The 24,208-nt window shown below is 34.0% G+C and overlaps 7 protein-coding genes across 10 annotated transcripts; 4 read left to right on the plus strand and 3 right to left on the minus strand.

Moving 5' to 3' along the window:
- Positions 1-327: 327 nt before the first annotated feature.
- Positions 328-6,151, minus strand: LOC114882718 (F-box/WD repeat-containing protein 7-like). 2 transcript variants are annotated; one of them, XM_029199678.2, is made up of 9 exons: positions 5,797-6,151; positions 5,204-5,288; positions 4,876-5,112; positions 4,566-4,798; positions 4,361-4,463; positions 3,753-4,271; positions 3,232-3,639; positions 2,780-3,095; positions 328-2,678 (listed from the first exon to the last, which is right to left on the minus strand). In XM_029199678.2, the coding sequence occupies exons 3-9, from the start codon at positions 5,080-5,082 to the stop codon at positions 2,515-2,517; spliced, it is 1,950 nt and encodes a 649-aa protein (XP_029055511.1). In that variant the 5' UTR covers positions 5,083-5,112; positions 5,204-5,288; positions 5,797-6,151; the 3' UTR covers positions 328-2,514. The 2 variants fall into 2 exon arrangements, with proteins under 2 accessions (XP_029055511.1, XP_029055510.1); XM_029199677.2 differs by lacking the exon at positions 5,204-5,288.
- A 453-nt stretch (positions 6,152-6,604) lies between these two features.
- Positions 6,605-9,456, plus strand: LOC114882702 (vacuolar protein sorting-associated protein 4). Its single transcript, XM_029199644.2, has 6 exons — positions 6,605-7,004; positions 7,093-7,204; positions 7,290-7,663; positions 7,736-8,003; positions 8,079-8,521; positions 8,608-9,456. The coding sequence occupies exons 1-6, from the start codon at positions 6,981-6,983 to the stop codon at positions 8,707-8,709; spliced, it is 1,323 nt and encodes a 440-aa protein (XP_029055477.1). The 5' UTR covers positions 6,605-6,980; the 3' UTR covers positions 8,710-9,456.
- Positions 9,400-11,389, minus strand: LOC114882701 (pyruvate dehydrogenase [acetyl-transferring]-phosphatase 1, mitochondrial). Its single transcript, XM_029199642.2, has 4 exons — positions 11,112-11,389; positions 10,906-11,047; positions 10,309-10,785; positions 9,400-10,223 (listed from the first exon to the last, which is right to left on the minus strand). Exons 1-4 carry the CDS (start codon positions 11,241-11,243, stop codon positions 9,541-9,543), a joined length of 1,434 nt encoding a protein of 477 aa, XP_029055475.1. The 5' UTR covers positions 11,244-11,389; the 3' UTR covers positions 9,400-9,540.
- Positions 11,390-11,427: 38 nt separating this feature from the next.
- On the plus strand, positions 11,428-15,170 carry LOC114882695 (kinesin-like protein KIF18A). Of its 2 annotated transcripts, none has more exons than XM_029199631.2 (2): positions 11,428-14,585; positions 14,669-15,170. In XM_029199631.2, the coding sequence occupies exon 1, from the start codon at positions 11,958-11,960 to the stop codon at positions 14,574-14,576; it is 2,619 nt and encodes an 872-aa protein (XP_029055464.1). In that variant the 5' UTR covers positions 11,428-11,957; the 3' UTR covers positions 14,577-14,585; positions 14,669-15,170. The 2 variants fall into 2 exon arrangements, with proteins under 2 accessions (XP_029055464.1, XP_029055463.1); XM_029199630.2 differs by having other exon boundaries at positions 11,428-14,572.
- LOC114882705 (28S ribosomal protein S35, mitochondrial) lies at positions 15,158-16,432 on the minus strand. The gene is made up of 3 exons (XM_029199649.2): positions 16,231-16,432; positions 15,511-16,139; positions 15,158-15,435 (listed from the first exon to the last, which is right to left on the minus strand). The coding sequence occupies exons 1-3, from the start codon at positions 16,337-16,339 to the stop codon at positions 15,184-15,186; spliced, it is 990 nt and encodes a 329-aa protein (XP_029055482.1). The 5' UTR covers positions 16,340-16,432; the 3' UTR covers positions 15,158-15,183.
- Positions 16,433-16,522: 90 nt separating this feature from the next.
- LOC114882704 (beta-parvin) lies at positions 16,523-18,551 on the plus strand. The gene is made up of 5 exons (XM_029199647.2): positions 16,523-16,714; positions 16,979-17,242; positions 17,322-17,716; positions 17,792-18,035; positions 18,126-18,551. Exons 1-5 carry the CDS (start codon positions 16,594-16,596, stop codon positions 18,200-18,202), a joined length of 1,101 nt encoding a protein of 366 aa, XP_029055480.1. The 5' UTR covers positions 16,523-16,593; the 3' UTR covers positions 18,203-18,551.
- Positions 18,552-18,640: 89 nt separating this feature from the next.
- LOC114882694 lies at positions 18,641-24,028 on the plus strand. Of its 2 annotated transcripts, none has more exons than XM_029199629.2 (14): positions 18,641-19,040; positions 19,170-19,463; positions 19,987-20,355; positions 20,439-20,608; positions 20,739-20,841; positions 20,944-21,236; positions 21,390-21,637; positions 21,703-22,069; positions 22,176-22,274; positions 22,354-22,614; positions 22,714-22,842; positions 23,276-23,380; positions 23,469-23,587; positions 23,665-24,028. In XM_029199629.2, exons 2-14 carry the CDS (start codon positions 19,352-19,354, stop codon positions 23,903-23,905), a joined length of 2,616 nt encoding a protein of 871 aa, XP_029055462.2. In that variant the 5' UTR covers positions 18,641-19,040; positions 19,170-19,351; the 3' UTR covers positions 23,906-24,028. The 2 variants fall into 2 exon arrangements, with proteins under 2 accessions (XP_029055462.2, XP_046141742.1); XM_046285786.1 differs by having other exon boundaries at positions 20,024-20,355.
- The last annotated feature ends 180 nt before the right edge of the window (positions 24,029-24,208 follow it).

Consider the following 24,208-nt stretch of genomic DNA (forward strand, 5'->3'; position numbering starts at 1 on the left):
ATATGATACTATGCAGAAGCAGGTAGAACTAGATTCCGAGTGTATTCCAGTATATGCTAGAATACATGTTAATGAATTGGAAATAGAAAATGACGACGAGGCTACGTTGATTTATCGATGCAGATGCGGTGGGCTGTACTGTATTGAAAGAAAATATGTTCAGAAAAAAGATCAATCGATACACGTTCCATGTTTGGAATGTACTTTTCTTATCATTGTTGACACATAGTATTTATACACAGAGATAAAAAAATTGCATTATTAAAATTGTATACAACTTAATTAGAAGGTATGATGCATTAAGATATAAAGCGTCAAACAACAGGATTTAAAATGCAGCAACATTTTCTATTTCTTATAAAAAATGATACAACAGATAACATATTGTTACAAATATAAACTATTGAGCAATATACAAATAAAAACACGATCCTTAAAATATCCTAGGTTCAATAATAAAAATTGCATTTACACAAACTGTGTTATGTATTGAGATTAAAATTTATGAAGCTTATTGTCAACGGAAATCTAGCGTTTGCATATTCGCTTACATAATTCCTATAATGACAAAGTTTGTATAAAAAATTGATTTGCTATAAAAATGTACAATAAACTGAAACAGATTGTAACTTGTCTATATTTATTCACACATGATAATTGATATTATTTTGTTTAATCGATTCGTGCATATTGCACAGAATAAATTTGCAACTCTTATTATTGCACCATGGCAAAAACAGACTTGTTACCAATGTCAAAATTAATACATTTTATTTAAATATCGATGATCCAATTAATTAAATTATTATCACGAATGTTGAATAACCCTGGTTGTCTAATTAATCGGTGAATAATGAATAGTGACTGTCCTCTGAACGTGTCACGCGTGGAAAATTAATGAAATATTTGAAAAAGTATTTGATAATTGAAAAGTATAGACTTTACATTGTAGATTGCATTTGTACAACTGATTAAGGAAACAATAAGATCTCTACATATCGTGATATGTGATGTAATATAGGCGAACTCGATCAATGTTCAGTAGATACAAGAATTCTGAGTAGTAAATTAATCTTGCATGAATACTGTGTATCATTCTTTTCTTAACACTCGAAATATTGTACATCGTTTTATAGCTTTAACAGGATGTGTTTATTATTACCCTAAGGAATTCTTGTTTTGTGCCTTCAAGTTTGTAATGTTTTTATTACAAGTACATGTTTAACGAGAACATACTATAAAAATGCATAGACATATTAAATTTCTGATGCATATGGATATATATATATAAATATATATATCGATAGCTAAACGAGATTATAATAAATGCGTATTTGCATATTTTACAATTTACTTATTACAAAAACTAATAAAATTTGTTGAGTGTATTTATTCTTTTGTACTCAAAGTGACTGCAGTAAGGGAATAACTGTTCCTTTCACGTAACACGTTCACAAACATTCTGATTAACGAGCAACATAAACGATTTAATTTCTAATGTAACACAACATTAGCGTCATTAAAATGCTAGAAATCGCTACGAGTTTAAAAAACGTGTTCTTAAAAATCGAAAAGACAGATAGGTAGATAGAATAGTATGGTATGATTTTACATGAACATTTGTGCATGAACAGTTTAAACGATGAAATCAAAGTTGGCGCAAGTTAAACGAAATAAATCTAGTGGAAAACAATGTTCATTTCATTAAGAAATGATTAAATATTGATTATAATATTATCCAATAAATTATGCACAATTCCCATAATAATTAATTTAATCAACATAAATGAAGAATTTAAATAAGTCATACGTAATACAACAGAGTCGAAGAACTTATTATACAAAGAATATCCTTAGTACTCTGGTCGTTTTTTTGTTTTTTGTTTTTTTATCTAAATTTACCATTTATTTATTTATTTATTTATTTATTCAAATTTTCTTTCTCGTTCTTTCGTTTTCCTCACTCGAATTTTTTGTTTACTTTTTTCAAATTTGAGATTCTTCAAGCAACATTTGTATCTATAAGTTCGATAAATACAGTACGAAATTTTGTTTTTTATAGTTTAAAAATACTTTCCTAAACGCCCATACAAATCGTTATGTGTATAATTATAATAATGTGTTTACGACGGGCTGTTACCGTTTAAAATTACCAGCGACTTCTTTTAGATTTTGTAACAGCAATAATACAGTAATACACTGTTAAGCTCCTCGTTCTTCTTAATTTGTTGAGTCTTTGAAATCTCACATTTGTACACCACGAATAATACACTCCATAATTAATATAATTAATGCCTTCGATTTAAACGTTCTAAACCATTTTGGAGATCTGATTTACAACTATCGATTCATTGTTTGACTTTCTACGATCTCCTTTCAGGTTTCCGACATACATTCCTATCACAATCACACCACGTAATACATGAATCATTGTACAGTAGATTGATTACGCTACCTAATTCGAATATGTACAGAAGTCATAGAGCAGGATAGTGTTTTGCACCGCAAAGTGCACTATTTTACCTCTACATCAAAGTCGAGAACAAGAAGTTTGGTTTCCTCCGTACCATTACGGCTACCCACTGCACACACCAATTTTGTATCACTTGCACGTATCCTCCACACAACACCACCACTTCCGCCGCTTTCGAGAGCAACCAAGTTTCTTATAAAATCACCTAAGGATACAGGAGGAAAATATTAATTAAAAACAAGTTTGATTAAAGAATGATTATTGTCAAATGAAACAGCGCGTGCACGGACACACGCGTAAACTTACCAGTTTTAACATCCCAAAGTTTCACGGTACCATCATCGGACGAAGTAATTACAAAATGGCTGTTGAACTGAAGGCAAGTAACAGCAGATTGATGCTTATTTGGACCAGAAAGAGTTTGAAGGCAGTGACCACTAACGATATCCCATACTTTAACGGTTGAATCAGCATTTCCGGATACTAGAATATTATTACGTAATTCCATTCCCGAAGTAAGCGATTGATGTCCCATTAACGTATGCCTGCATGCACCAGTTTCAACTTCCCATACTCTAATGCTTGTATCCAAAGAACCGCTAACAACATGTACACCATCGAACTGATATAAACACAAACGCAAAAACAAAAAAGAAAACAAAGAACGTGTTAATATCTTTTTTCATATCTATGCGTCGTAATCTCTGTCGTGGTACAGGTAGAATTTTTTTTCTGAATACAATTTAAACGATACTTACTTGGAGGGAATAAACACGATTTGTATGTCCTTGTAACGTATGAAGGCACTCCTCACGTTCCGGATTCCAAACTTTGACCATGTAATCATAGGCGCCGCTGACCACTAATTTTCCATCGTATTGCACACATCTAACAGCTGCCAAATGACCCACAAGCACATGTAAACATTCGCCAGTATCCACTTGCCATACCCTTAACGTAGCGTCCCTACTACCACTGACTACTTTATTCCCGTGCAGATGCATACACCTCACCGTTGAGGTATGCCCATACAAAGTATGAATACACTGACCAGTTTCAGCATTCCACACTTTTAAAGTACGATCCGTACTACCACTGATTACGGTAGTACCGGACATTTGTGAGGACCATACGCCGCCAGTATGTCCAACTAACGTTCGTAAGCACTGTAAGATAAGATAAAATATAAAAAGGTAATCAACAAAACTGAAGTAATAGGAAACCGCTATCTAAGAAATTTACATTACTTCGTAATTATTCATCTTAATTTTTCACTTACCTTACCCGTAATGGCGGACCATACTTTCAGAGTATTATCGTCAGAACCACTCACTATTCGATTACCGGAAAACTGAAGGCAGGTAATCACATGATCATCGTGTCCTTTCAAAACTTTTGGCGTGCGGATTGGCTTTGTCCTCCAATTCATCTTTATGTTATGTTGCCTCATGTATGCTTGTTTCCAAGGTGAAGAAGAATTACCAGAATTTCTACAATTCTTACGTTTAACTGGAGGTAAATCTTTCAAGTCTTCTATACCAGCCGCTCTACATTTTTCTTTCCACAACAAATTATCATCAGCGAGAAATCGCCAATTACGACATGTTTGTGCAGCACGTAAAAGATCCCTCGGCTCTAAGAAAGCTAATACCGACAAGGCCAACTCTTTCGGTAATAATGATATGAAGTCTCTTTGAAACTGAGGCTCGATCACCTGCATCATGTGCCGCACTTGCGTTGGTTCGCATCGTTCAATTAATTCATCTATAGCTAACATTCTTTCTGCGTTTGACCACCTCTGTAGTTATAATTAATCATTTTAATTTCTACCTACTTTTTAATCGAATGCAAGAACTTATTTGATCAAAGAATTTAGTTTTCTTATACCTGAAACTGAAGAAGCCAATTACTCATTTCAGGTGGTGGATTATCTTTTGTTGGAATAACGCATCTCATATGTTTGCCTTTCTCATCCAATTTTTTAACGATCCTGTAAATTGGAGAAAAAGAAAAAAAACCATGTGCATTATAAAATATCTCCAGAATTATTTTCAAAAATTATTTCGAATAATGTTCTTTAAACTGTATTTACATTGAATGCGATTTATTATCTTCTGGATTAAGCTTTTTACAGGGTAAACTCGATTCTGTCTCACTTTTACGTTTTCTTTGTGGCTGAACAACGTCCAAGGGTACGCAAGTGTGTAAAATGGGACTGTGTACTTGTTGTGTAAGAGACTGCGATTGTGTTGTAGATAGCGAACAATTATTACTTTCGAGATCGGGTTCACATTCTGCATCACAGAACATTCCAGTGTCACTGATCTGAAATCAAATTAATTTTAATATGTTAATGCACGCAAGCTTTTGCATAATGCTCTTGATACAAAAATAGAACTCACTTCACTTTCTTCTTCGCTACTGTCATATTCTTCTTCCTCACCATCCTCACCATAATCTTCTGATTCTTCATCTTGCGGTAATAAAGAATGCATAGGTTCCAAGGAACTAGGTCCTGGAACACCCTCAATGCCTTCTACAGGACTAGGACTTGTACCGCCTGGTTTACCATTAGATATTTTATTAGATGACGAAGAAGGGACAGACATCACTGTCTTATGTCTAATCTATTGTATTACCTGAACAAAAACCAATAATTTATTAATGTTTTTCTTGATTAAAGGAATTTCGTTTCATTTCAAGTTGTTATATAGGATGTAAGAAACTTACAAAAAAATTATTAATCAAATGTAAAATTTACTGTATTTGCATTTTTATTACAATTCTCTGGACCATCAAAGTATGTTTCTAAAATCTTATATGCGTAAAAAATTACATAAAGCATATTAATTTATAGAGTTTTGACCATTTATGTTGATTCATTTTATTAATTTTTACACTGAAAGATTATCATTCTATATTTATTATCTATTGCAATTCTAATTTTATCGATTATTAAGCAAAAATAAAAGTAAATTTTACAAAAGTACGAAAATATCATAAATTGGTAATCACATAGAAAGTAAATTTGTTATTTAACATTTCTTAATATATTGTATGTTTTAATATTCAAATTTTTGTAAGGAAAAAAAGAAGTAATAAAGAATTAACAAAGATGTACTGATAGAAAGGGTATTCATAAAAATACAATTCTTCAAAATGAGTAGAAATCCTAACCTTAGTTAAAATCTAAAATTAAGTTAAATTCAGAACATAGCCTAGAATAATAAAGAACCGGTTAGCCACACCCCTAATTTTCGCGAGATTGTCATAAGAAGCGAAAGAGTAAAATAAGAAATCGGAAACGAGTAAACAAATCATACTTAGATCAAACGTTTTTCCTCAGTTGTTTCCTTATTGTATGTACAATTACTAAACCACGATGATCCAAGTTTCGTAGTTTCGATTAATGTTTCTATCATATGGTCACAGTACGCATTTTTAGTATGTCGATATTTTGCTAGGTTAGAATCTAATAAAGTTAACTTTCTGTTTAAGGATTTAGGCCCACACGAGTGTTGAAACAAAAATAAGAAACAGGTGTAAACACAGAAAAAGATCCATCGGTAGCTCTCAGTAGCCCCGAGGTTTTTATCTCTTCGGATTCGGTGCTTCGTAGACAGGTAGCTGTTGCACATGCGTTCGCTTTCGTAAGCCGCGTATTCACTGCAATTCACTGATCTGTTTTTTTTCATCGTATCAGACGATTATATATATATATATATATATATATATATATATATATATGTCAAAATACTTATGAACTATTTCTTGAATATATAAATCATAATCTTTACATAATTATAAAATAAGTAGAAACAATTAAACAAAAACAAAATATAATATGAAAGTACTATATAAGTATATACATATGTACATATATATATATGTATATATGTACATACAAGTGTGTACAATTGATTTTATTTGACATTTTATTTTTACTATGATCCATGACGATTGAAAGAAAAGAGATACAATATTTTATGCTTTTTTATTAAAAATAATGTACAAATATTTTGGAAATAACTTATATGTTGTAAAATTGAAAAATATATCAAATACATTCTTATTCGTCTTATAGTTATTATCGTCCATATTATATTATTTAAATATTGTTGTGTGTGTATATACGTATATATACTTGTACGGGACATACAAGAAGACATTTATATCTGATGAATACACTTTATGATTTACCGAAGATATTTTTATTTTGTATATCAGCGATCGTTTTGTAAACAGGACTTTATTTAATTCCTTATGGCCTTATGGTACGCATACCATAAGGAACATAAACGTCGTGCAAAACACTCTTCAAAGATTGGTTTATACATAGAAATGTATTGAAGCGTATGTGTTGGTGAGATACATGATATGTCAAGTAGTGACGTTGGACAACTGAATTTTGTCCAAACGTTACGTCTTACCGTGACGGTAAAATATCGTGTAAATATTAAAAAAATCTAGGTCTAAACAAAGGTTAGGTACGATTTAAAATAATAGAATGGCTTTAGGCACAATATTGCAGGTGAGTTACCGAAACATGTTACTTTTATTATATTTATTTTATTATTAAATTAACCCTAACAATTATAAATCCATTTGATACTACACAGAAAGCTATAGACCTGGTTACCAAAGCAACAGAAGAAGATCGTAATAAAAATTATGAAGAAGCACTTAGATTGTATGAACATGCGGTCGAATATTTCTTACACTCTATCAAATGTACGAGCAGTGTCAGGTTTCTTTTAGTATTAGATTCACGCTACTATAATTTAGCAAACTATACGATTGTTAATGTTGTTTACAGATGAAGCGCAAGGAGATAGAGCAAAGGAAAGTATAAGAGCGAAATGTACTCAGTATTTGGAAAGAGCTGAAAACTTGAAAGCATATTTGAAGAAAAAGAAAAAACCTGTAAAAGCAGGCGAAGATAACTCTAAAGCAGAGGATAAGAAAAGTGATAGCGGGGACAGTGATACGGACAGTGATCCTGAAAAGAAGAAACTTCAAACTAAATTGGAGGGTGCGATAATTATCGAAAAGCCAGATATTAAATGGAGCGATGTAGCTGGTCTTGATGGGGCTAAGGAGGCTTTAAAGGAAGCTGTTATCTTACCTATACGTTTCCCTCATCTTTTTACCGGAAAACGAATCCCATGGAAGGGTATTTTATTATTTGGGGTAATTTTTTGAGTAAAAAAAAATGAATAATTTTTTATAGTTATCTTTAAAATAACTTCAAGATATTTTTAGCCACCTGGTACCGGTAAATCTTATTTGGCGAAAGCTGTAGCAACGGAAGCGAACAATTCAACATTTTTTTCTGTTTCATCTTCGGATTTAGTAAGTAAATGGCTTGGAGAATCCGAGAAACTTGTAAAGAATTTGTTTGATTTAGCTCGTCAACATAAACCTAGTATTATATTTATCGACGAAATTGATTCACTTTGTTCGTCACGTTCTGATAACGAATCAGAGTCTGCGAGGAGAATAAAAACAGAATTCCTGGTTCAGATGCAAGGTAATCAAAACTGTTTTATAGCCGAATGATTTAGTAATACTATTTTTTCTTATATATATTAATTCGATACATCAGGTGTCGGATCAGACAACGACGGTATATTGGTATTGGGAGCTACTAATATACCATGGGTATTGGATTCTGCTATCAGGAGAAGATTTGAAAAGCGGATTTACATTCCTTTGCCTGACGAGCAAGCACGTGCTATAATGTTTAAACTTCATTTAGGAAATACTGCTCACTATCTTACAGAAGAAGACTTTAAAAAATTAGCAGCTGCTACCGATGGATATTCAGGAGCCGATATAAGTATTATTGTGCGAGATGCGCTTATGCAGCCAGTTAGGCAAGTTCAAACCGCAACACATTTTAAACGTGTAAGAGGACCGTCGCCGAAAGATCCTTCCATTATCGTTGACGACTTATTAACGCCATGTTCACCCGGAGATCCAGCTGCTATTGAAATGAGTTGGATGGAAGTCGAGGGTGACAAATTGTATGAACCTCCCGTAACTATGGTAAGTGCACAATCATTCACTTCCATATAAACGTTACAACTTTATATTTTATATTTTTAAACAAACAATATTTATTTCATATTTAGAAAGATATGCTAAAATCGTTAGCAACTACTCGTCCTACGGTGAACGAAGAAGATATGACCAAGTTAGAGAAATTCAAAGAGGATTTTGGGCAAGAAGGTTGATATTTTGATTCATTCAAGAAAGATATTGGACACTTTCGACAGTATCTTTCAGTTATCCATGCACTTGCCTTATGTCTTTTTTGATTATCGACATTGCTGTCTAGTGTTTCTATGAGATCACTTTCGTACATTTTTTCCTTCTTTTTTCTCAAACAGTCAATTCGCAATAACAATGATAACATTGTAAACTTGAGGTTTTTTCATGAATATTGTTTATCAGAATTGACATAAAGGAAAAGAACAAGAGACAGAATGAAATATATATTTTGAAGTGAAATGCTGTTAGATTTTAGTCGGCAAAAAATAAAATTATAGACTGTTTTTTAAATATTCATAAATGCAAAGAAAATGTTGAAACGCGTATAACGAATTCGGTGCGTTTTTTTAACTTACAGTTATCGATATAGCTGTACTTAACAAATTAACTGTATAATATGTAGGTTTATTAAGTATTTCTGAATAATATTTTGATTTCAGCTGTCGATTAGCAGTTTCTTTTATTTGTAATTTTTATTCTGCTTAAACATTCGTAACACCTTGCGTCTACGATAGCTATATTCATTTTCTCTGATAACTAAAATTACGAATAATCAATTTAAATAATTTGTTAAATTAAACGAGTGCGACTATATGTAGCATGTGATATATATATATATATGTGTGTACGTATTTCAAATAAGCATAATACCATTTACATGTAAATTGTTTTTATTGTTAATTAAATAAATAATAAGCTGTACACACTAATATATCATTTGTTTTCGATAGCGTTTCGTTTAAAAATGATATTAGCTGAAAATCTTATAAATATAATAGAAACGTTTCGTGTATTTACGGAGGGCAGTGTCTTAAAAATTCCGAATCCATATAAACAACAGTTATTGTAATATCGTCTCTAAATATTCGTCCTACCTCGCTCGGTAACGTTAATAATCGTGATAATTTCGCATGGTCTATTCCATATTCTGTACCACCAAGAGCATTTCTCAATAAGTGGGTAGCCGCATTACTATCAAGAGGTTTCTTCTTTAAGCCTTCTTTACGTTGCAACAACATCTTGTTTATGTCAGATAATTTCATATTTTTTCGAGGTAACCTTAACGGGCTCAATGTTACTTTTCCACTCATATGTTCACCTACTAAACGTACAGCTTGTAAAGGTGATATCAAATCCCATAGGCCGTCACTTGCTATTATAAGAAATTTATCTCTAGGGGTTAACCTATGATATTTAACATCTGGTTTCGCTGTTAAATACGGGGGAGTATGATAATTTGGAGGAACTGCGGCTTCGCCGAAGTACGGTACTACAACCTCTTTTATGATTTTTTTACTCCACTTATAGCGAAAATCACCTAGTGAACGCAGGGGTACTAATTGACCAAGTAGCCTCTCCATTTTAATTACAGTTGATTTTTCATTTAACGGATGTTCTGATAAAATTCTTTCGACTTCTGCTCGATTGTCGGTGTTATGTTCCACCGTCATTAATTTTGCAGACCAACCGTCATTTTCTATAATTTATACGTGGTAAAAGTAAAGAAGTCTTTAATAAAATTATCTAGTAAAAAACAGGGATACAATGAAAATGATAAATACCAGAAAATATACCAAGTACAGCTTGACAATCACCCACTCCAGCAACATGAAGATGTGGACCGTCTATATGCGCAACAGCAGCTACAGCACCAGACATTGCAACAGCAAGAGTCCTAGCAGCATTATTTTTATCTAACTTTAAAAGTGCTTCATTTGACAAATCATTGTCTAATCTGAGAAAAGCATTTTCTAAAGCTGTTTCCATTTGAAATTCTTTTGTACATTCTGTTCCTATTAAATCCTTGACAAAATTTAAAAAACTTGCTTGATATAAATCTTTAATTTCAGAAACAAACTCGACTTTATCATTGAATGTTTGAAGAAGTTCTAATTTATTATTGGAGTTAACTGTATTTAAATATTGTTTTAATAACTTTGTGGGTAACAAACAAGCTGATATGTAATGAAAAAGTCTCTTTGAAACAATTTGTGCACAGGTACTACCTCCATGACCATCGAACACCCCTAATAATATTCCTGAAATAAACATGTATTTTGATATACATAAAATGGTTGGAATAAATCTATTTCTACGATATGTTTACATATATACGAACGTCTATTTTCATTCATAGTTTGTACAGTTTTTCATAATACCTTTTGTAAGTAAACACTGGGCCTCTGATCGAGTATCTTCTATAGGATTATTAGATCCTAACTGATTTGAATCATAATACTTTATAGAACTGTGTCCATTAAATTCTTTAGTATATTCGTTAGTTTGTAGAACTGCAGTAACCTATAACAAAGAACTTAATACATATGATTTGTTGTTAAAAATTGATTTCATAAATCTTTGTTACCTCTTGAGGTGTAAGCCGTGGTAATGCCATGTACGATCTTTGAATACATGTGTTGCTACTTCGTTTATTTTGCTTAATATATGTATTAGCAACTGTTTTAATTAAATTGCTACTAATATTTTGTAGAACCATTCTATTTTTGCGATTTTGCAATGTACTTGTGGTAACATGTTTTTGTACATTTATTTTTACATTACATTTTGATCATTTTGCAGGTTATGTTGCATATTCATCATTTCAATGCCTTTCCAAGGATACTTTTATCTCCTGAACCATATACATACATACATATGTATGTATATATGTACGTAAGAATATACCATGTGTTTGTATGCATGTGTAGGGAAATGTGGTAATGGAAATTTGTTCTGTTCAAACTCTGATAGTTAAAAGGTCAATAATTTAATAATTTATACGAATGAATGAATTTATTATCAGCTTCAATTTATTAAAACATTTTTAACAGCAAACGTGTTCACATTAAAAGTATCATTGTATTTATCATTCTTAGAGCATGTGTGTGGCCTCGTTCGTACATGTATGTATATATATATATATATACATATGGACATGTAGCGACATCTTTCCTTGAACAGAGAAAGTAAAATGTTATAATTGTAATATATAGAAATTGATAAACAATTGAAGAATATATTACCAATTCCTTCATAGTGTTAGTTATCTTGTAGTAGTAACTTTTGATTCAATAAAAATAAAGTTACTAAAAATAGATTGGACAAACTGCTTCTAGAGACAACTTCAAAGTATAACAATTTGAATTTCAAAACTTCGTTTATTGTTAACGGTTGGTGATGGGTGCTGCAATCTAAATTAAAAGAATCTGCTATGGTTTTCAATAAGAAAGATTTGGCGAAAGCATTTTCGCCGAATAAAGTCAAAAAACTGACAAAAAGACGACTTTCAAATAATGGAACAAGGCCGAGTACAAGTGGAAGTACAGCTTTATCGATACAAACAGAGTCTGGTTCGCAAACAAGTATCAAGGTAATAGTAAGAGTACGACCGCAGAATGATCGCGAACTCCAAAGCAACTGTAGAAGTATCATAAAACTCATTGACGATAAAATGTTAATTTTCGATCCGAAAGAAGAGGAAAATCCATTCTTTTATCACGGCGTTGCTCAAAAAGGTCGTGATCTACTTAAAAAACAAAATAAAGAATTGCAATTTATCTTTGACAAAGTATTTGATATGTCATCTAACAATACTGATGTATTCGAAGGAAGTACTAAAGACTTGATTATTAGTTTGTTGGATGGTTACAATTGTTCTGTATTTGCATACGGAGCAACGGGTGCTGGAAAAACTCACACTATGCTTGGCAATAATCAGGATCCTGGTATCACGTATCGTACAGTAGCAGAATTATTTTTTCAAATAGAAAAACAAGGCGAGCATCGTGAATTTAATTTGGGTGTAACATATTTAGAAATCTATAATGAGAATGTACAAGATCTTCTGCATAAATCTGGACCTTTGCATTTAAGAGACGACGGTAGACACGGAGTAATTATTGCTGGTCTTAAAGTAATTACTATACATAGCGCCGAAGAGTTGTTGACGCTTTTGGCAAAGGGTAATAAAAATCGTACACAGCATCCTACCGATGCAAACGAGGAAAGTAGTAGAAGTCATGCTGTTTTCCAAGTTTACATTAATATTACTAACAAACTGGATGGTCAAGTACGACAAGTCAAGCTGTCTATGATAGATTTAGCAGGATCTGAAAGAGCTTCTGCTACAGGCTGCAAAGGAGCACGGTTTAAAGAAGGTGCAAATATTAATAAATCGTTATTAGCACTTGGAAACTGCATTAATAATTTGGCAGATGGTGCAAAACATATAACATACAGAGATTCAAAATTAACACGTCTGTTAAAAGATTCATTAGGCGGAAATTGTCAAACAGTTATGATAGCTAATATTGCACCCTCTAGTTTTAGCTACGAAGATACGTATAATACATTAAGATATGCGAACAGAGCGAAGAAAATTAAAACTCATATAAAGAAAAATATAATATCTTGCGAGTTGCATGTAACTGCGTATATTAAAATGGTGGAAGAACAAAAGAAAGAGATAAATTATTTGAAACAAAAGTTGTTGGTATTTGAAAGTGGATCAACCCCCATGTTGCCGGAATTGAAAGATAGTAAAATTGACGAGGAAATAGATAAATGTGCGCTAACAATTAGTAACAAATTAATCGAACTGCTTCATAGAAAAAGAGTTTTAAATGAGAAGGTTCTTTCGTTAGAAAGCGCTGACAAAATATTGTGCTGCAGAATTCAGTATAAAAAAGCAGCAGATGAGAGATTACAAAATTTAACAGCAGCTGTTGATGCTTCAACGCCTGAAGAGCAAAACACTAGTGGCAAATCAAGAGTTAATAAATCGTTGCATTATTTTGAACGACAAAGAGATTCATTAAAAATACAAATAGAGGCTGCATGGGAAGAATTATGCTCGATAGAAACAGAATTACAAAAACTAAATATAGATACAAAGTCGAAAAAATTTGGAAAGCTGGAAGACATGATTGCATTACAAACTTGTGAGATAGAAAAGTCTAGATTGCGGCAGCAATATGAACATGCAAAGAAAGTGAGTAATCTTCAGCAGTGTGAAATGCAGTCTCATTATTCAATGATTAAAATGATGAGTACAACTTTACAAAATTATTACAATATGATGAGAGGCTATGGAACAATGACAGATACAATGAAAGAAGAGTTTAAACAACTGGTCAAGTTGTTAGAAGGAGTAAGAAATATTAAATGGTCAGACATGGAAACAATTAATCACGAGGAATGCTTCTATAGCTTGACTTGTCTTAGCATACCCAATTTGATAGATCCACTTAACAATAAAGTACCTATATGTACATTATATCCTATAGATGATCAAAATCAAAATTGTACTAAAGATACATTGAATACCACGTTTAATGCGTCTACTACAGAGAAAGACAATGTGTCCGATGTAGTACATGATACAACTGTTACACTGCAGACAGATTCAAATATAAGTTTTAATGAGAAAACAAAAGAAAAGAGAGAAAGAAAGGAAAGCATAGAAGAAGAGGATGATAATGTAAATTGTACAGAAAAAGTGAAAAAGCGTGTCCTTTTAGATAAAAATAATATAAATATAATAAAAATGCCTACAAAACAAGCAAAAAAGATATCCCCAAGGGATAAAGATACATCTTACGCAATAGGAGCCAAAGAAAAAGAGAACAAACAACACCTACCAAAATCCCATTCCATAACAATGAGCGCTAGAAGTGTAGCTATATTAAATAAATTAAAAGCGGATAAACTTAAAAAAAATAACCTTGATAAGGAAAATACAGATAGATCATTGAAAGTAGTAAGAGAAAAAGAAAGGCGAGGGTTGATGACAACGCATCCATATCAAAAGCCAATTAGTAAACAAAAGTAAACATATAATGTAGATATACTCTTAATAATTTGTAGAAAAAAATTATTCAATAGAACTAGTTTAGAATGAGATATAATTATTCGTTGTTACAGATTGATAGCGGCTCCGTCTTCGTCTCGAGTACCACGATAATAGTAATAACGATTAGTAGTAGCATTAGTGTAGTAAAAAAATAAAATGCATATAGAATTATTATTTATGAAAGCAGTAAAAAAATGCGCCGAGAACTGGATAAATGTTTCATATGTCTACTAAAATATAAATAAAAAAAGAAATCTTTAGTGTATCCTAAACTAATCGTACTTGGATAAAAAGCCGTCTTGTAATAAGAAAAATAATAACAATAAACTATTTAATATTATATTGTATATTACTAACAGTAAGTATGTAACTTGTAATATACATCTGTGTACTGAGCAATTTAGAGTTTAGAGTATTGAAAGTTTTACCAAATGATGAAATTATTTTTTAAGCAAGTAGGTAACGAATATGTATTTAGCACCTTTTTACTCGTAAAACGATCAAATTTATGTAACCGATTCATGTAACGAAACATTAAATGAAACATTATAATAATATCGTAACATTAATATACAGATTTATTCCGTTATTTTATATTTAACACATTCTTGACAGCTTGTTTGTACTGATTGAGAAAAAAATGATTTTCTTCGTTATTCATCAGTTCTGATACTGCATTTTTATATTCTGTTACATGCGGTATCGACTCGTAATTGGTATCGGTTGGCGAATTGGGCCAACAATGTACAGCTGTTAAAGTTTGTCTACTTTTACGTTTATCCCAGTAATAATACTCCATGTCATCTTCAGATTTTTCAGCTTCCCATGGTTCGATACGCTAAAATAATTTGAAATAAAAGTTCTAGTTGAACTGTTTCATTCTTATTTATTAACAAAGTACTAAGTAACTTACCCAAGATACGTGATACAAAGCTGTTAAAAGATATTTGGCATAGTCTAAATTTTGTTTTCTGGTTGGGCATCTGTCAGCAACTATAGTTATTTGGTCCGTTTTAGAATTATATCTATCACCCACTAATCTAAGCATTTTATCTTTAGCATGACCATCTAAATGTAAAGAAGATAATTTTACTCTCAGAGTCACTATTCTGGCAAGAGGTTCTCTTATCGTAGGAGAAGAATAACAATAATCAGATGTAGATATTTCAACAGGGAAATATTGTACAGATTTTTCGCTTGTTTCCAATTCTTTTGGCCACTTTGTGCAGAATTTCTTTAACGCTTCGCAATGTTTTTTAATCACAGGTGGAGTCAAATGTAGAAAGTTCGGAATTTTCATAAGTTCTGCATTTGCATATTTATCAGGATATACCCCTTTAGAATTTTTATATCCTTGTCGTAAAGGAAGGGGTACAACATCAGGATGAAATGTTCGCGCAGCAGGCCAAATTGCTTGCCAATTTTGATTTGTTGGCATTGTTTTAGCCTTAGTTGTTGCGCTATTTATTACAAACGTTTGTGAATGTTTTCTTTTGAAACTAGTTTTCTTCTCTTCTGGTATTAATTGCAACACTCGAAATTCTACGAATAAACAACAATATAGTAATATGAGATAATTGAAAATGTAATTCAAATGTGTATTATGTTTAGTGTAAACATTTATAAAGGAAACCTGTATCATCGTTGGTAGTGCTTGCCGTAGAGAACGGTAACGAAAGTTTTCTGATTTTTAATGCTACAATAATTTTGTTGGCTTCGTAACATCTCGTTAATGATATCATTTTAACGTTCGTGTTGTTTATCGATTATAATTACAGAGAAGCAGTTTATTATTACGACTGACACTATTTACATCTTCATGATCTTCAATAAAATCCTGGGTAACGTAGTACCCAGACTAGTTTGAAAAATCGGTCGATAAGTTGTCGAGTAGTTTCCGTCGTTTTTGAACAGATGGCGCGATGGTCGAATTCCCGTTCATTCATAATAAAGCCTTTGGTGACGTCACCCACGTCATGTATAGGACTGTTAGGGAATGATGGCGTCTCCGCGACCAAAGTCTCCGCGACCACCCATATCTACGAAAAAGGATGAAAAAGAAGAGAGTTTTTGGGATAAAATTGGCACATTGGGGCGAAAGAAACGTATTAAAGAAGGTATCGTATGACAGTGAACGTAACATCATAATTAATCTCGGTTGCGCTTCGTTTAAAAAATTTACAGAAAGTACTTCCTTATATGGTAAGACTAAATATATACATAGGTGTTAATAGTTTTTTATTGCTCACGATCAGTCAGAGCTTTGTAAATGATATTATGCGTAATATCACGTAAATTATAATTTATATATTAAAAAGTTGTCACAAAGTTGTACGTTTACGAGATGATTATAATGTCTTTTTGAATTTGTTTGCCTCCAGTGCAAGAAGTACAGGAAGAAGGAAAATATGCAATTGATTCACCGGGATATGCTGCTAATCCAGAAATGCCTCCGGAAGAATACGCGTTAGATGAAAACGAAGAACGTTCCATGATAGAGCCTAGATCTTTAGAAGATTCTAAACTTAAAGAGCTTATATTTGTTTTGATAGAATGGATTAACGACGAATTAGCCGATCAACGCATTATTGTAAAAGATATTGCGGAGGATTTGTACGATGGACAGGTACTGCAGAAGCTTTTAGGTATGTAAGAAAGATAAAATTTGTTAGAACTGTTATACGTTTGGTAAGTATGCACGTACAAGTGTTATATTAATTTCAGAAAAGCTAACAGGAGAGAAATTGGATGTACCGGAAGTAACGCAGTCGGAAGAAGGACAGAAACAAAAGTTGGCTGTTGTTTTATCAACTGCTAATCGTGTACTTTGTCATTATCCCCCTTATAAATGGAGCGTAGAATTGGTTCATTCGAAGAATATCGTTGCTATTTTACATTTATTGGTTGGTTTGGCAAGACAGTTTCGCGCACCTGTTAGATTACCAGAAAGAGTTGCCGCTCAAGTTGTAGTCGTGCGTAAAAAAGATGGTCAATTGATACACAAAACGGTCAGAGAAGAAATTACGTCAACGTACGACGATCTAGGAATGCGTTGCGAACGCGATGCTTTCGACTCTCTGTTCGATGATGGGCCCGATAAATTAGCGGTTGTTAAAAGAGTACGTTTTCATTTGATCTATATGTAGATAATAAGTTAGTTGAACGATCATTCAACTTAGAATATTGTTTTTCAGTCGCTAATTACTTTTGTTAACAAGCATTTAAGTAAAGTACATTTGGAGGTAACGGACTTGGACACCCAGTTCCACGATGGTGTTTTTTTAACGCTTCTACTGGGACTTCTCGAAGGCTTTTTCGTGCCTTTAGGTAGTTTTCATTTGACACCTAAGACACACGATCAGAAGGTGCATAACGTATCATTCGCGTTCGATATCATGCAAGATATTGGATTACCAAAACCTAAAGCTAGGCCAGAAGGTTAATATATGGGGACATTGGAATTTTAACGATTACTGACGATGAGAAGTAAATATTTTCTTACTAAATATAAGTTTGTTTTATTCGCAGATATCGTAAACTTGGATCTAAAGTCTACTCTACGTGTGTTGTACAATTTATTTACAAAATACAAGAGCATGAATTGAAATTGATGAAATTGACAAGCATTTCGAAAAAGCAACGCATTAACGCATTAACGCACTAACGCATTAACACATTAACGCACTAACCAGAAAAAAGAACGTAAGTTTCGCATCGAAAAGAAATTCAGTGCCTTTTAGAATTATTATTAATGTTATATGCTCGCAGTGTGTGATCAAGGAAAAAGGAACGAGGAAGAGCCGAGTGAAGAAAGAATGGTAAAATGGATACGTATAAAATTTTCCGAGAAACAATGTAATTTTTACAACGCTGTTATTTGAATCAAGATATATAGAATTTTGTACATTGTCGATAAACTTGACAAGTTGAAGAAATATAATATTTGATACTTGATACCTGTTTCACCTTCTTCTTTTTACTCTTATCTCTTTATTTAGCTTTTGCTTGTAGTCACCTTTATTACTTTAAACGCCAATAACAGACGGCAACTCATAGTTCAGATTTCTTGTATACATACATATACGTATACATATGTATCTATGTATCTAGGGGTCCATATAATATCGTTTCATGATGAGCAACACAACGAAGATAGACATTTTGACATCTATCTATCTTATCAGTTATTGCGATACCTTTACATGAACCGGTGTTCCAGTTACCCGCGATACATGATACACGGCAGCGAATAAATGGAACGATGCACGAAAGAATCGTGAAAAATGTTGATTTACCGTTGTCAGCTCCTAGTGAATTGCGATTCTTATTTTAGGATATTTCACGATTTCAAGATGTTATCGAAACACGCGACGTTGCGACGCAATCTTATCCTTGCAGTAATCGTTCTGCTCGTCCTCCGAGCCAACGGATTCAACGAAAAAGGTACGTTTCTCGTTATTTTTTTGTCTCTACGATTTCATGTAAATCGACACGGTACAAATTTTTATACGATGCGATGCGATGCGTTGCGTTGCAATGATATTTTTTTCTACACATTTACTGGAATTCTAGAATCGATGGAATAAAGAAATAACGCTTTTCAATGACGATGAGGAGAGTTGATGGTATAGAGGGTGAGAACGATACGAGGTTGAAAGAATTTTCTGCTTCGAAAACTGTGAACTTTGTTTGTAACGCGCTAGCAAGATGGATACGAAGATGCAAGAATCTTCGCTACAAAAATGACAAGGTAGATGAGAAAATGGAGGATTTCATTCTGCCGAGCAACGAAGACTGGCGACATAGGGTTTATTATCAGCTGGTCGAATTGCAAAGAGAATACGACGCTGAATTTTCAACGAAAAGGTAATTATTTCCTTTTAAATTTCGATTCGATTCGATTCGATTCGATTCGATTCGAGAATCGTTTAGTTTATTCGATATCGAGGTTACGTATTGCATTTCTGTTTTGAAAAAATACCTACTTACCGATCTCACCAATCTGCAGTGTACCGTCCACCATAATATTATAATAACTCCAGTGCAAAGTAAAAAAAGTGATTTTTGTTTTCCGTTTTCACTCATAACCAACGGAATGGTGAACATGAGCGTTTAAATTAGCTGTGATAAATATCATGAACACCCATCAGGTTAAATGTATTACATATCAATTCTTTGTTTCGTGTAATTATATTCTAAACAATTCTCCGAGTTAATCAATTTCTTTTGGATACCGGAAAAAAAAAAAAAAAAAGAAAAAATGCTACTTGACGATTATCATCATTATTCGGAAAAGAAAGAAAGAAAGTAATAGGGTAAGAATAATGGAGTAAACGAGAAGCGTCGTTGAAGAGTTATACGCGTGCATAAAAGTTTAAAACAATCAAAGGGTTGGAGAAATTACACCGGATTACATCGATTCGAAGGGAAAAGGAGAAAGAAAAGACGGAACGGATGGAAAAATCTGAAATGGAAGAAGGTGTTGGAAGAGGAGGGTGGGAATGGGAGCCAAAGTTTCGCGGGTTTATTTCTTTAAAGGCTACGGTTAGAAGAAGCGAAAGCGAAGAGATAAACGGATCGTTGAAGAATGTTCGTGGTGTCGGTGGCTCGATGACGGAAGAATACATCCAACCAGGTTGGCGCATCAACGATATCTTGTTGGCTGCAGGAATTCTTCGGAAAGTTCAACCTTCTCCCATTTTTTCCGACGAGGCCGAGATGCGTCGAGTGTTTGGCCTCGTTTACGACGTACTTAGGTGTAAGCTAATGTTCAGCTTTCGATTTCAATTGGAAAATTCCAATTCAAGCTATTTTTATTTATTTTTCCTGTTTCTTCTTTAGACAAGAAAATATTTGATCGCGCTCTGAAAGATATAGGATTTTGGCGTCGTAACAGCGCCATGAAGGATCGTGAAAGAATCGTTTGGTTGTTGCTGTACGACATGCAGGGGAGGAAATTTGCGAGACAGCGCGAGATGGATGCCGTTAAAAAACGCAAAACAATCTTCGAGGTTAGATCCCTCCTTTCTCCTTTCTCTCTATTTCATGCTCTACCGTTGATCGCAACACTAACGATCAAATAATTGGCGTAAAGTATAATAAATGATGTTGATAAATTTTTTTTTCATTCCATTTCCTTAGGCTGCAGGATTGGCAGATATAGAGAATGCTCTTCTCGAAGCGAAAACGCATCTTGCCGCAAGTATTTCTCGTCAGCGTATTCGCGGCTCTGCCCTTAGTCTCGGTGAATACCTACATATATATATATATATATATATATGTATTTGTGTTTTAACAGAGTGCAGAAATTGTTATATTAATTTGTTACATGTTCGGAATCGCAAAGACGAATTGCTACCGTCTCGTTTACGCGTGATCGAGGGTGTAGCTTGGGGCAAAGAAGCTGCGATCGCTTTCGGATGGGTGAACATTGCGAAACTTGACAACAAGGAACAATTTCTGGAAGAAATGTCGAAATTGGGATTGGTGTGCCGTCAGGATGATGACACGACGATGGAGCTTGAGGAGACCAGTTACGCGTTTGATTCGATTTGTCCAAAACTGATTAATTTCCACGAAAAAGCGCGGGAAAGGTTGGCCGTTTCTAGTCTCGTTCGTGATCATCGTTTCATATTTTTAGTAGGTACATGCACGAATACATACCTATGTATACATACATATAACGAACGAGTGTGTAAAGTATAAAATCACAGAAAGTGATTTTCGTCGATGACTAATGAAAGATTTTCTTGTTGTGCGAACGAACGCACGAACGCACGAACGAACGAATAGGAGAGATCGTTGTGCATCGGTGCGGCAACTTTGGCGAAGGCGATTCGTATCGGCCGTTTTTGCGGTCCGGTCATTTTGACGCACTGTCTCGCACCTCGGCATACCGCATATTTGGCCCAATTGTTGACCGAAATCGGCCACGCCGGCAAACTGTTAGCATTCGGAACTGGCGATCGTCGATGCGAATACGAAACATACTTGAGGAAGCTCGGCGTGACGTTGCAACAATGTCGCGTCTTCTCCGAAAAGTACGATCCATATCGAGAGTAATATTTACATCCATTTCGAGAGTAATACGTTAATTTTCTTTTAGATACGTATCGCATTCGGCAACGGCTGAATTAGAGAGAGCTACTGTGGTTTTGGCTGTACCACCGTCTAGTTACACTGGCGTTAAAGACATCGTCGATCTTGCCGTAGCTCGCGGAGGAGACTCGGACCTTCTCGAATCGTTAACGAACGCCTACACTAGCGACGATAATCGTAACGACCATCGGTACCCGCAAGCATTTTTAGCTGACCAGATGTCCACTTTGAAATATGCTTTAACTAGGCCGAATGTTCAGTTTCTCATATACGAGGTGCACACGATTTTATCCTCCGAAACGACAGTAATGGTTCAACGAGTCGTCGATTATGTTAATCGTCTAGCCACAGAAAAATATGTTCGTGAACACCCGGTGAGTCTTCTTGTTGTCTAGCTCTTAAAAAAAAAAAAAAAAAAACAGAACATCACGAGTAACTTTATCGTAATTCATCATCCTTTTTTTCCTTTCTTGAATAAAGAAAAAGGTTTCAAAAGAGGCAAAGGAATTATTAAAATTCGAAAAAATGGACGAATCGCGAGAAGAAGATCGAGTATCGACGATTTCAGCGAACGTTACCGTAAGCCGTAAGATATTTATTGTAGATGCGCATGAAATTCCAACGTTAAAAAATGTTTCCTTTTTGGAAAACAAATAAGGTTCCAGACAGCGATCTGTTCGAGGTAGGCAGCATCGACGATATTTATGGGAAGAATGCGAGTTGTCTGTTAGACTCTGGATGCTTTCTTGCGGTAATAAAACGAAAAGAAATGATGCAGTTTGATTCGCTATTTATGATCAATGTAGCAGAATCGAAAGGTTTGTTTGGCGATCCAAAGGAACGGCAGGAGGCAAAGCAGCAATCGTTACCTCCACGGTCCTTGGAAAGCAATGTTCGCAAACGAGCGAAACGTATCAAGGTGTCTCTCTTGTTTAAATGAGAATGTAAATATGTCTGTATGTATTCGAGATTGTATTCTTTTTTCTAATTTTCTTTCGTTCGTTTCTTTCTTTAACAGATTGAGATTGACCGAATAATGGCACATACGTATTCATCGTTGTCCAGAAGTAAGAGTGGAAATCGAATTTGTCCTCGACATTTGCGTTACAACAGCGATTGGAAGGAAACTATCAGATCTACGATGCAGGTACTATAACTATACGAAAGATTAAAGCAAAATAATTGTCGCTGGACGAATGTAACAACCACGTTCGCGTCGCATCATCTTCTACGTGTCGAGCAATCAAATGCTTTTACCTTCCACTCGAGTCTGATATGATCGTCGTAAGGTCGAATCCGAGAGCGTTTTTGTTTCATTAGTACCTTCGTTAAAAATCCATTTGAAAAATTAACTCAGTTCTCCGCTTAAAAACTTTCTGTCAAATGTTGTTCATGTAAATCCCTGAGATAATGATATCCAGTGGAGGACGATATCACTGGACACAATCTAGATATGTACATAGGTACGTGCATGTTACATATATGTATCTATGTATGGGAGAGAAGAAAAGATACGAAATGGAGGAAAGCCAGAGTATGCTCTGCATTTATTTCGCATTGTTTTGTATGTGTACGCGCAGGTATCTGAAAATGTTGAAGAAAATTCGTCGAAATCTTGGCAGCATGAAAAAGCGAATGCGAACCGTTTGAACACGCTTGCTTGTACGGAACCACCGCAGGAAAAGGCAAGTAGCTTTACAGATTACAGATTTTTCAATCGACCAATACGCGATTTCACTTGGCGACTATTTTTAAGAGATTACGATAAAACAGGGGATACGAGCGTTGTTCTCGACGAACGTTGATTCCTTGACCCAGTCCGATGCGTTCACGCTGCAGAACGATACCCTATCTATGCTGGCCAATTTAATCGATAGAAAATCTTTAATACGGTAATTAACGCTCAAGTTATCCTTAAAAATGATCTTTTCAACCTCGATTCTTCTTTTTTCCGTGAAAACGGAAATAGGCAAGAATGGAGGCAGGTTGGCTCGTCAAGTACGATTTTGAAGGCACCGATTCTGACTCGAGCGTTGCAACGCGCTTCATTCGAAGGTGACACCGAGAATCGCGACGAAGAAAATGTCCAAGTGCAGTTGGAAACGCGTCGCGTGCGACGATCGGCATCGAAAAGAATTAAAAAGTCCCGCCTTCTTCATCCAGGTGGTTCTCCGACGAACGTGCTCGATTTGCTTTCCAACACAGTTTAAGAACTATTAGATACACTCTTTTCGCCATCATTTTTCACCAATAACTTGATTATTAAAAAAACTTATTCAACTTTTAGATCTTTAATAAAATTGACTGATTGAATTGTTCAAAATAGCAATGCACAATTGTAATAATAGATCTTCATGCGAGTACATTGCTTGTAAAAATCTCTTATTTATACCTACATAAATGACAAAAGCAATGTTAAAATTAAATTTAAAGAATAAAAATAGGTAATAAAATGATAAGTTTAAATTTATAAGTTTAATCGCACCATAGGTAAGTAGAGATATATCTAATAT

Source organism: Osmia bicornis, chromosome 5 (genome assembly GCF_907164935.1).
Source record: "Osmia bicornis bicornis chromosome 5, iOsmBic2.1, whole genome shotgun sequence".
In the NCBI taxonomy this organism is placed as follows: domain Eukaryota; kingdom Metazoa; phylum Arthropoda; class Insecta; order Hymenoptera; family Megachilidae; genus Osmia; species Osmia bicornis.

Bases quoted from the DNA above. Each gene is read 5' to 3' on its own strand.
- LOC114882694 (XM_046285786.1), top strand. From the start codon at position 19,201: ATGACGATGAGGAGAGTTGATGGTATAGAGGGTGAGAACGATACGAGG. The intron at 21,237-21,389 runs GTAGGTACATGC...ACGAACGAATAG, and splicing joins ATCATCGTTTCATATTTTTA to GAGAGATCGTTGTGCATCGG. The intron at 22,275-22,353 runs GTAAGCCGTAAG...AAAACAAATAAG, and splicing joins CGATTTCAGCGAACGTTACC to GTTCCAGACAGCGATCTGTT.
- LOC114882704 (XM_029199647.2), top strand. From the start codon at position 16,594: ATGATGGCGTCTCCGCGACCAAAGTCTCCGCGACCACCCATATCTACG. The intron at 16,715-16,978 runs GTATCGTATGAC...GTTTGCCTCCAG, and splicing joins AAAGAAACGTATTAAAGAAG to TGCAAGAAGTACAGGAAGAA. The intron at 17,243-17,321 runs GTATGTAAGAAA...TATTAATTTCAG, and splicing joins GGTACTGCAGAAGCTTTTAG to AAAAGCTAACAGGAGAGAAA.
- LOC114882718 (XM_029199677.2), bottom strand. From the start codon at position 5,082: ATGTCTGTCCCTTCTTCGTCATCTAATAAAATATCTAATGGTAAACCA. The intron at 4,799-4,875 runs GTGAGTTCTATT...ATTTGATTTCAG, and splicing joins GTAGCGAAGAAGAAAGTGAA to ATCAGTGACACTGGAATGTT. The intron at 4,272-4,360 runs GTATAAGAAAAC...TTATAACTACAG, and splicing joins ATTGGCTTCTTCAGTTTCAG to AGGTGGTCAAACGCAGAAAG.
- LOC114882702 (XM_029199644.2), top strand. From the start codon at position 6,981: ATGGCTTTAGGCACAATATTGCAG. The intron at 7,205-7,289 runs GTACGAGCAGTG...TGTTGTTTACAG, and splicing joins TTTCTTACACTCTATCAAAT to ATGAAGCGCAAGGAGATAGA. The intron at 7,664-7,735 runs GTAATTTTTTGA...AGATATTTTTAG, and splicing joins AGGGTATTTTATTATTTGGG to CCACCTGGTACCGGTAAATC.
- LOC114882701 (XM_029199642.2), bottom strand. From the start codon at position 11,243: ATGGTTCTACAAAATATTAGTAGCAATTTAATTAAAACAGTTGCTAAT. The intron at 11,048-11,111 runs GTAACAAAGATT...TCTTTGTTATAG, and splicing joins CACGGCTTACACCTCAAGAG to GTTACTGCAGTTCTACAAAC. The intron at 10,224-10,308 runs GTATTTATCATT...TATAAATTATAG, and splicing joins TGTACTTGGTATATTTTCTG to AAAATGACGGTTGGTCTGCA.
- LOC114882695 (XM_029199630.2), top strand. From the start codon at position 11,958: ATGGTTTTCAATAAGAAAGATTTGGCGAAAGCATTTTCGCCGAATAAA. The intron at 14,573-14,668 runs GTAAACATATAA...TCGTTGTTACAG, and splicing joins AAGCCAATTAGTAAACAAAA to ATTGATAGCGGCTCCGTCTT.
- LOC114882705 (XM_029199649.2), bottom strand. From the start codon at position 16,339: ATGATATCATTAACGAGATGTTACGAAGCCAACAAAATTATTGTAGCA. The intron at 16,140-16,230 runs GTTTCCTTTATA...GTTTATTCGTAG, and splicing joins CACTACCAACGATGATACAG to AATTTCGAGTGTTGCAATTA. The intron at 15,436-15,510 runs GTAAGTTACTTA...AAATTATTTTAG, and splicing joins CTTTGTATCACGTATCTTGG to CGTATCGAACCATGGGAAGC.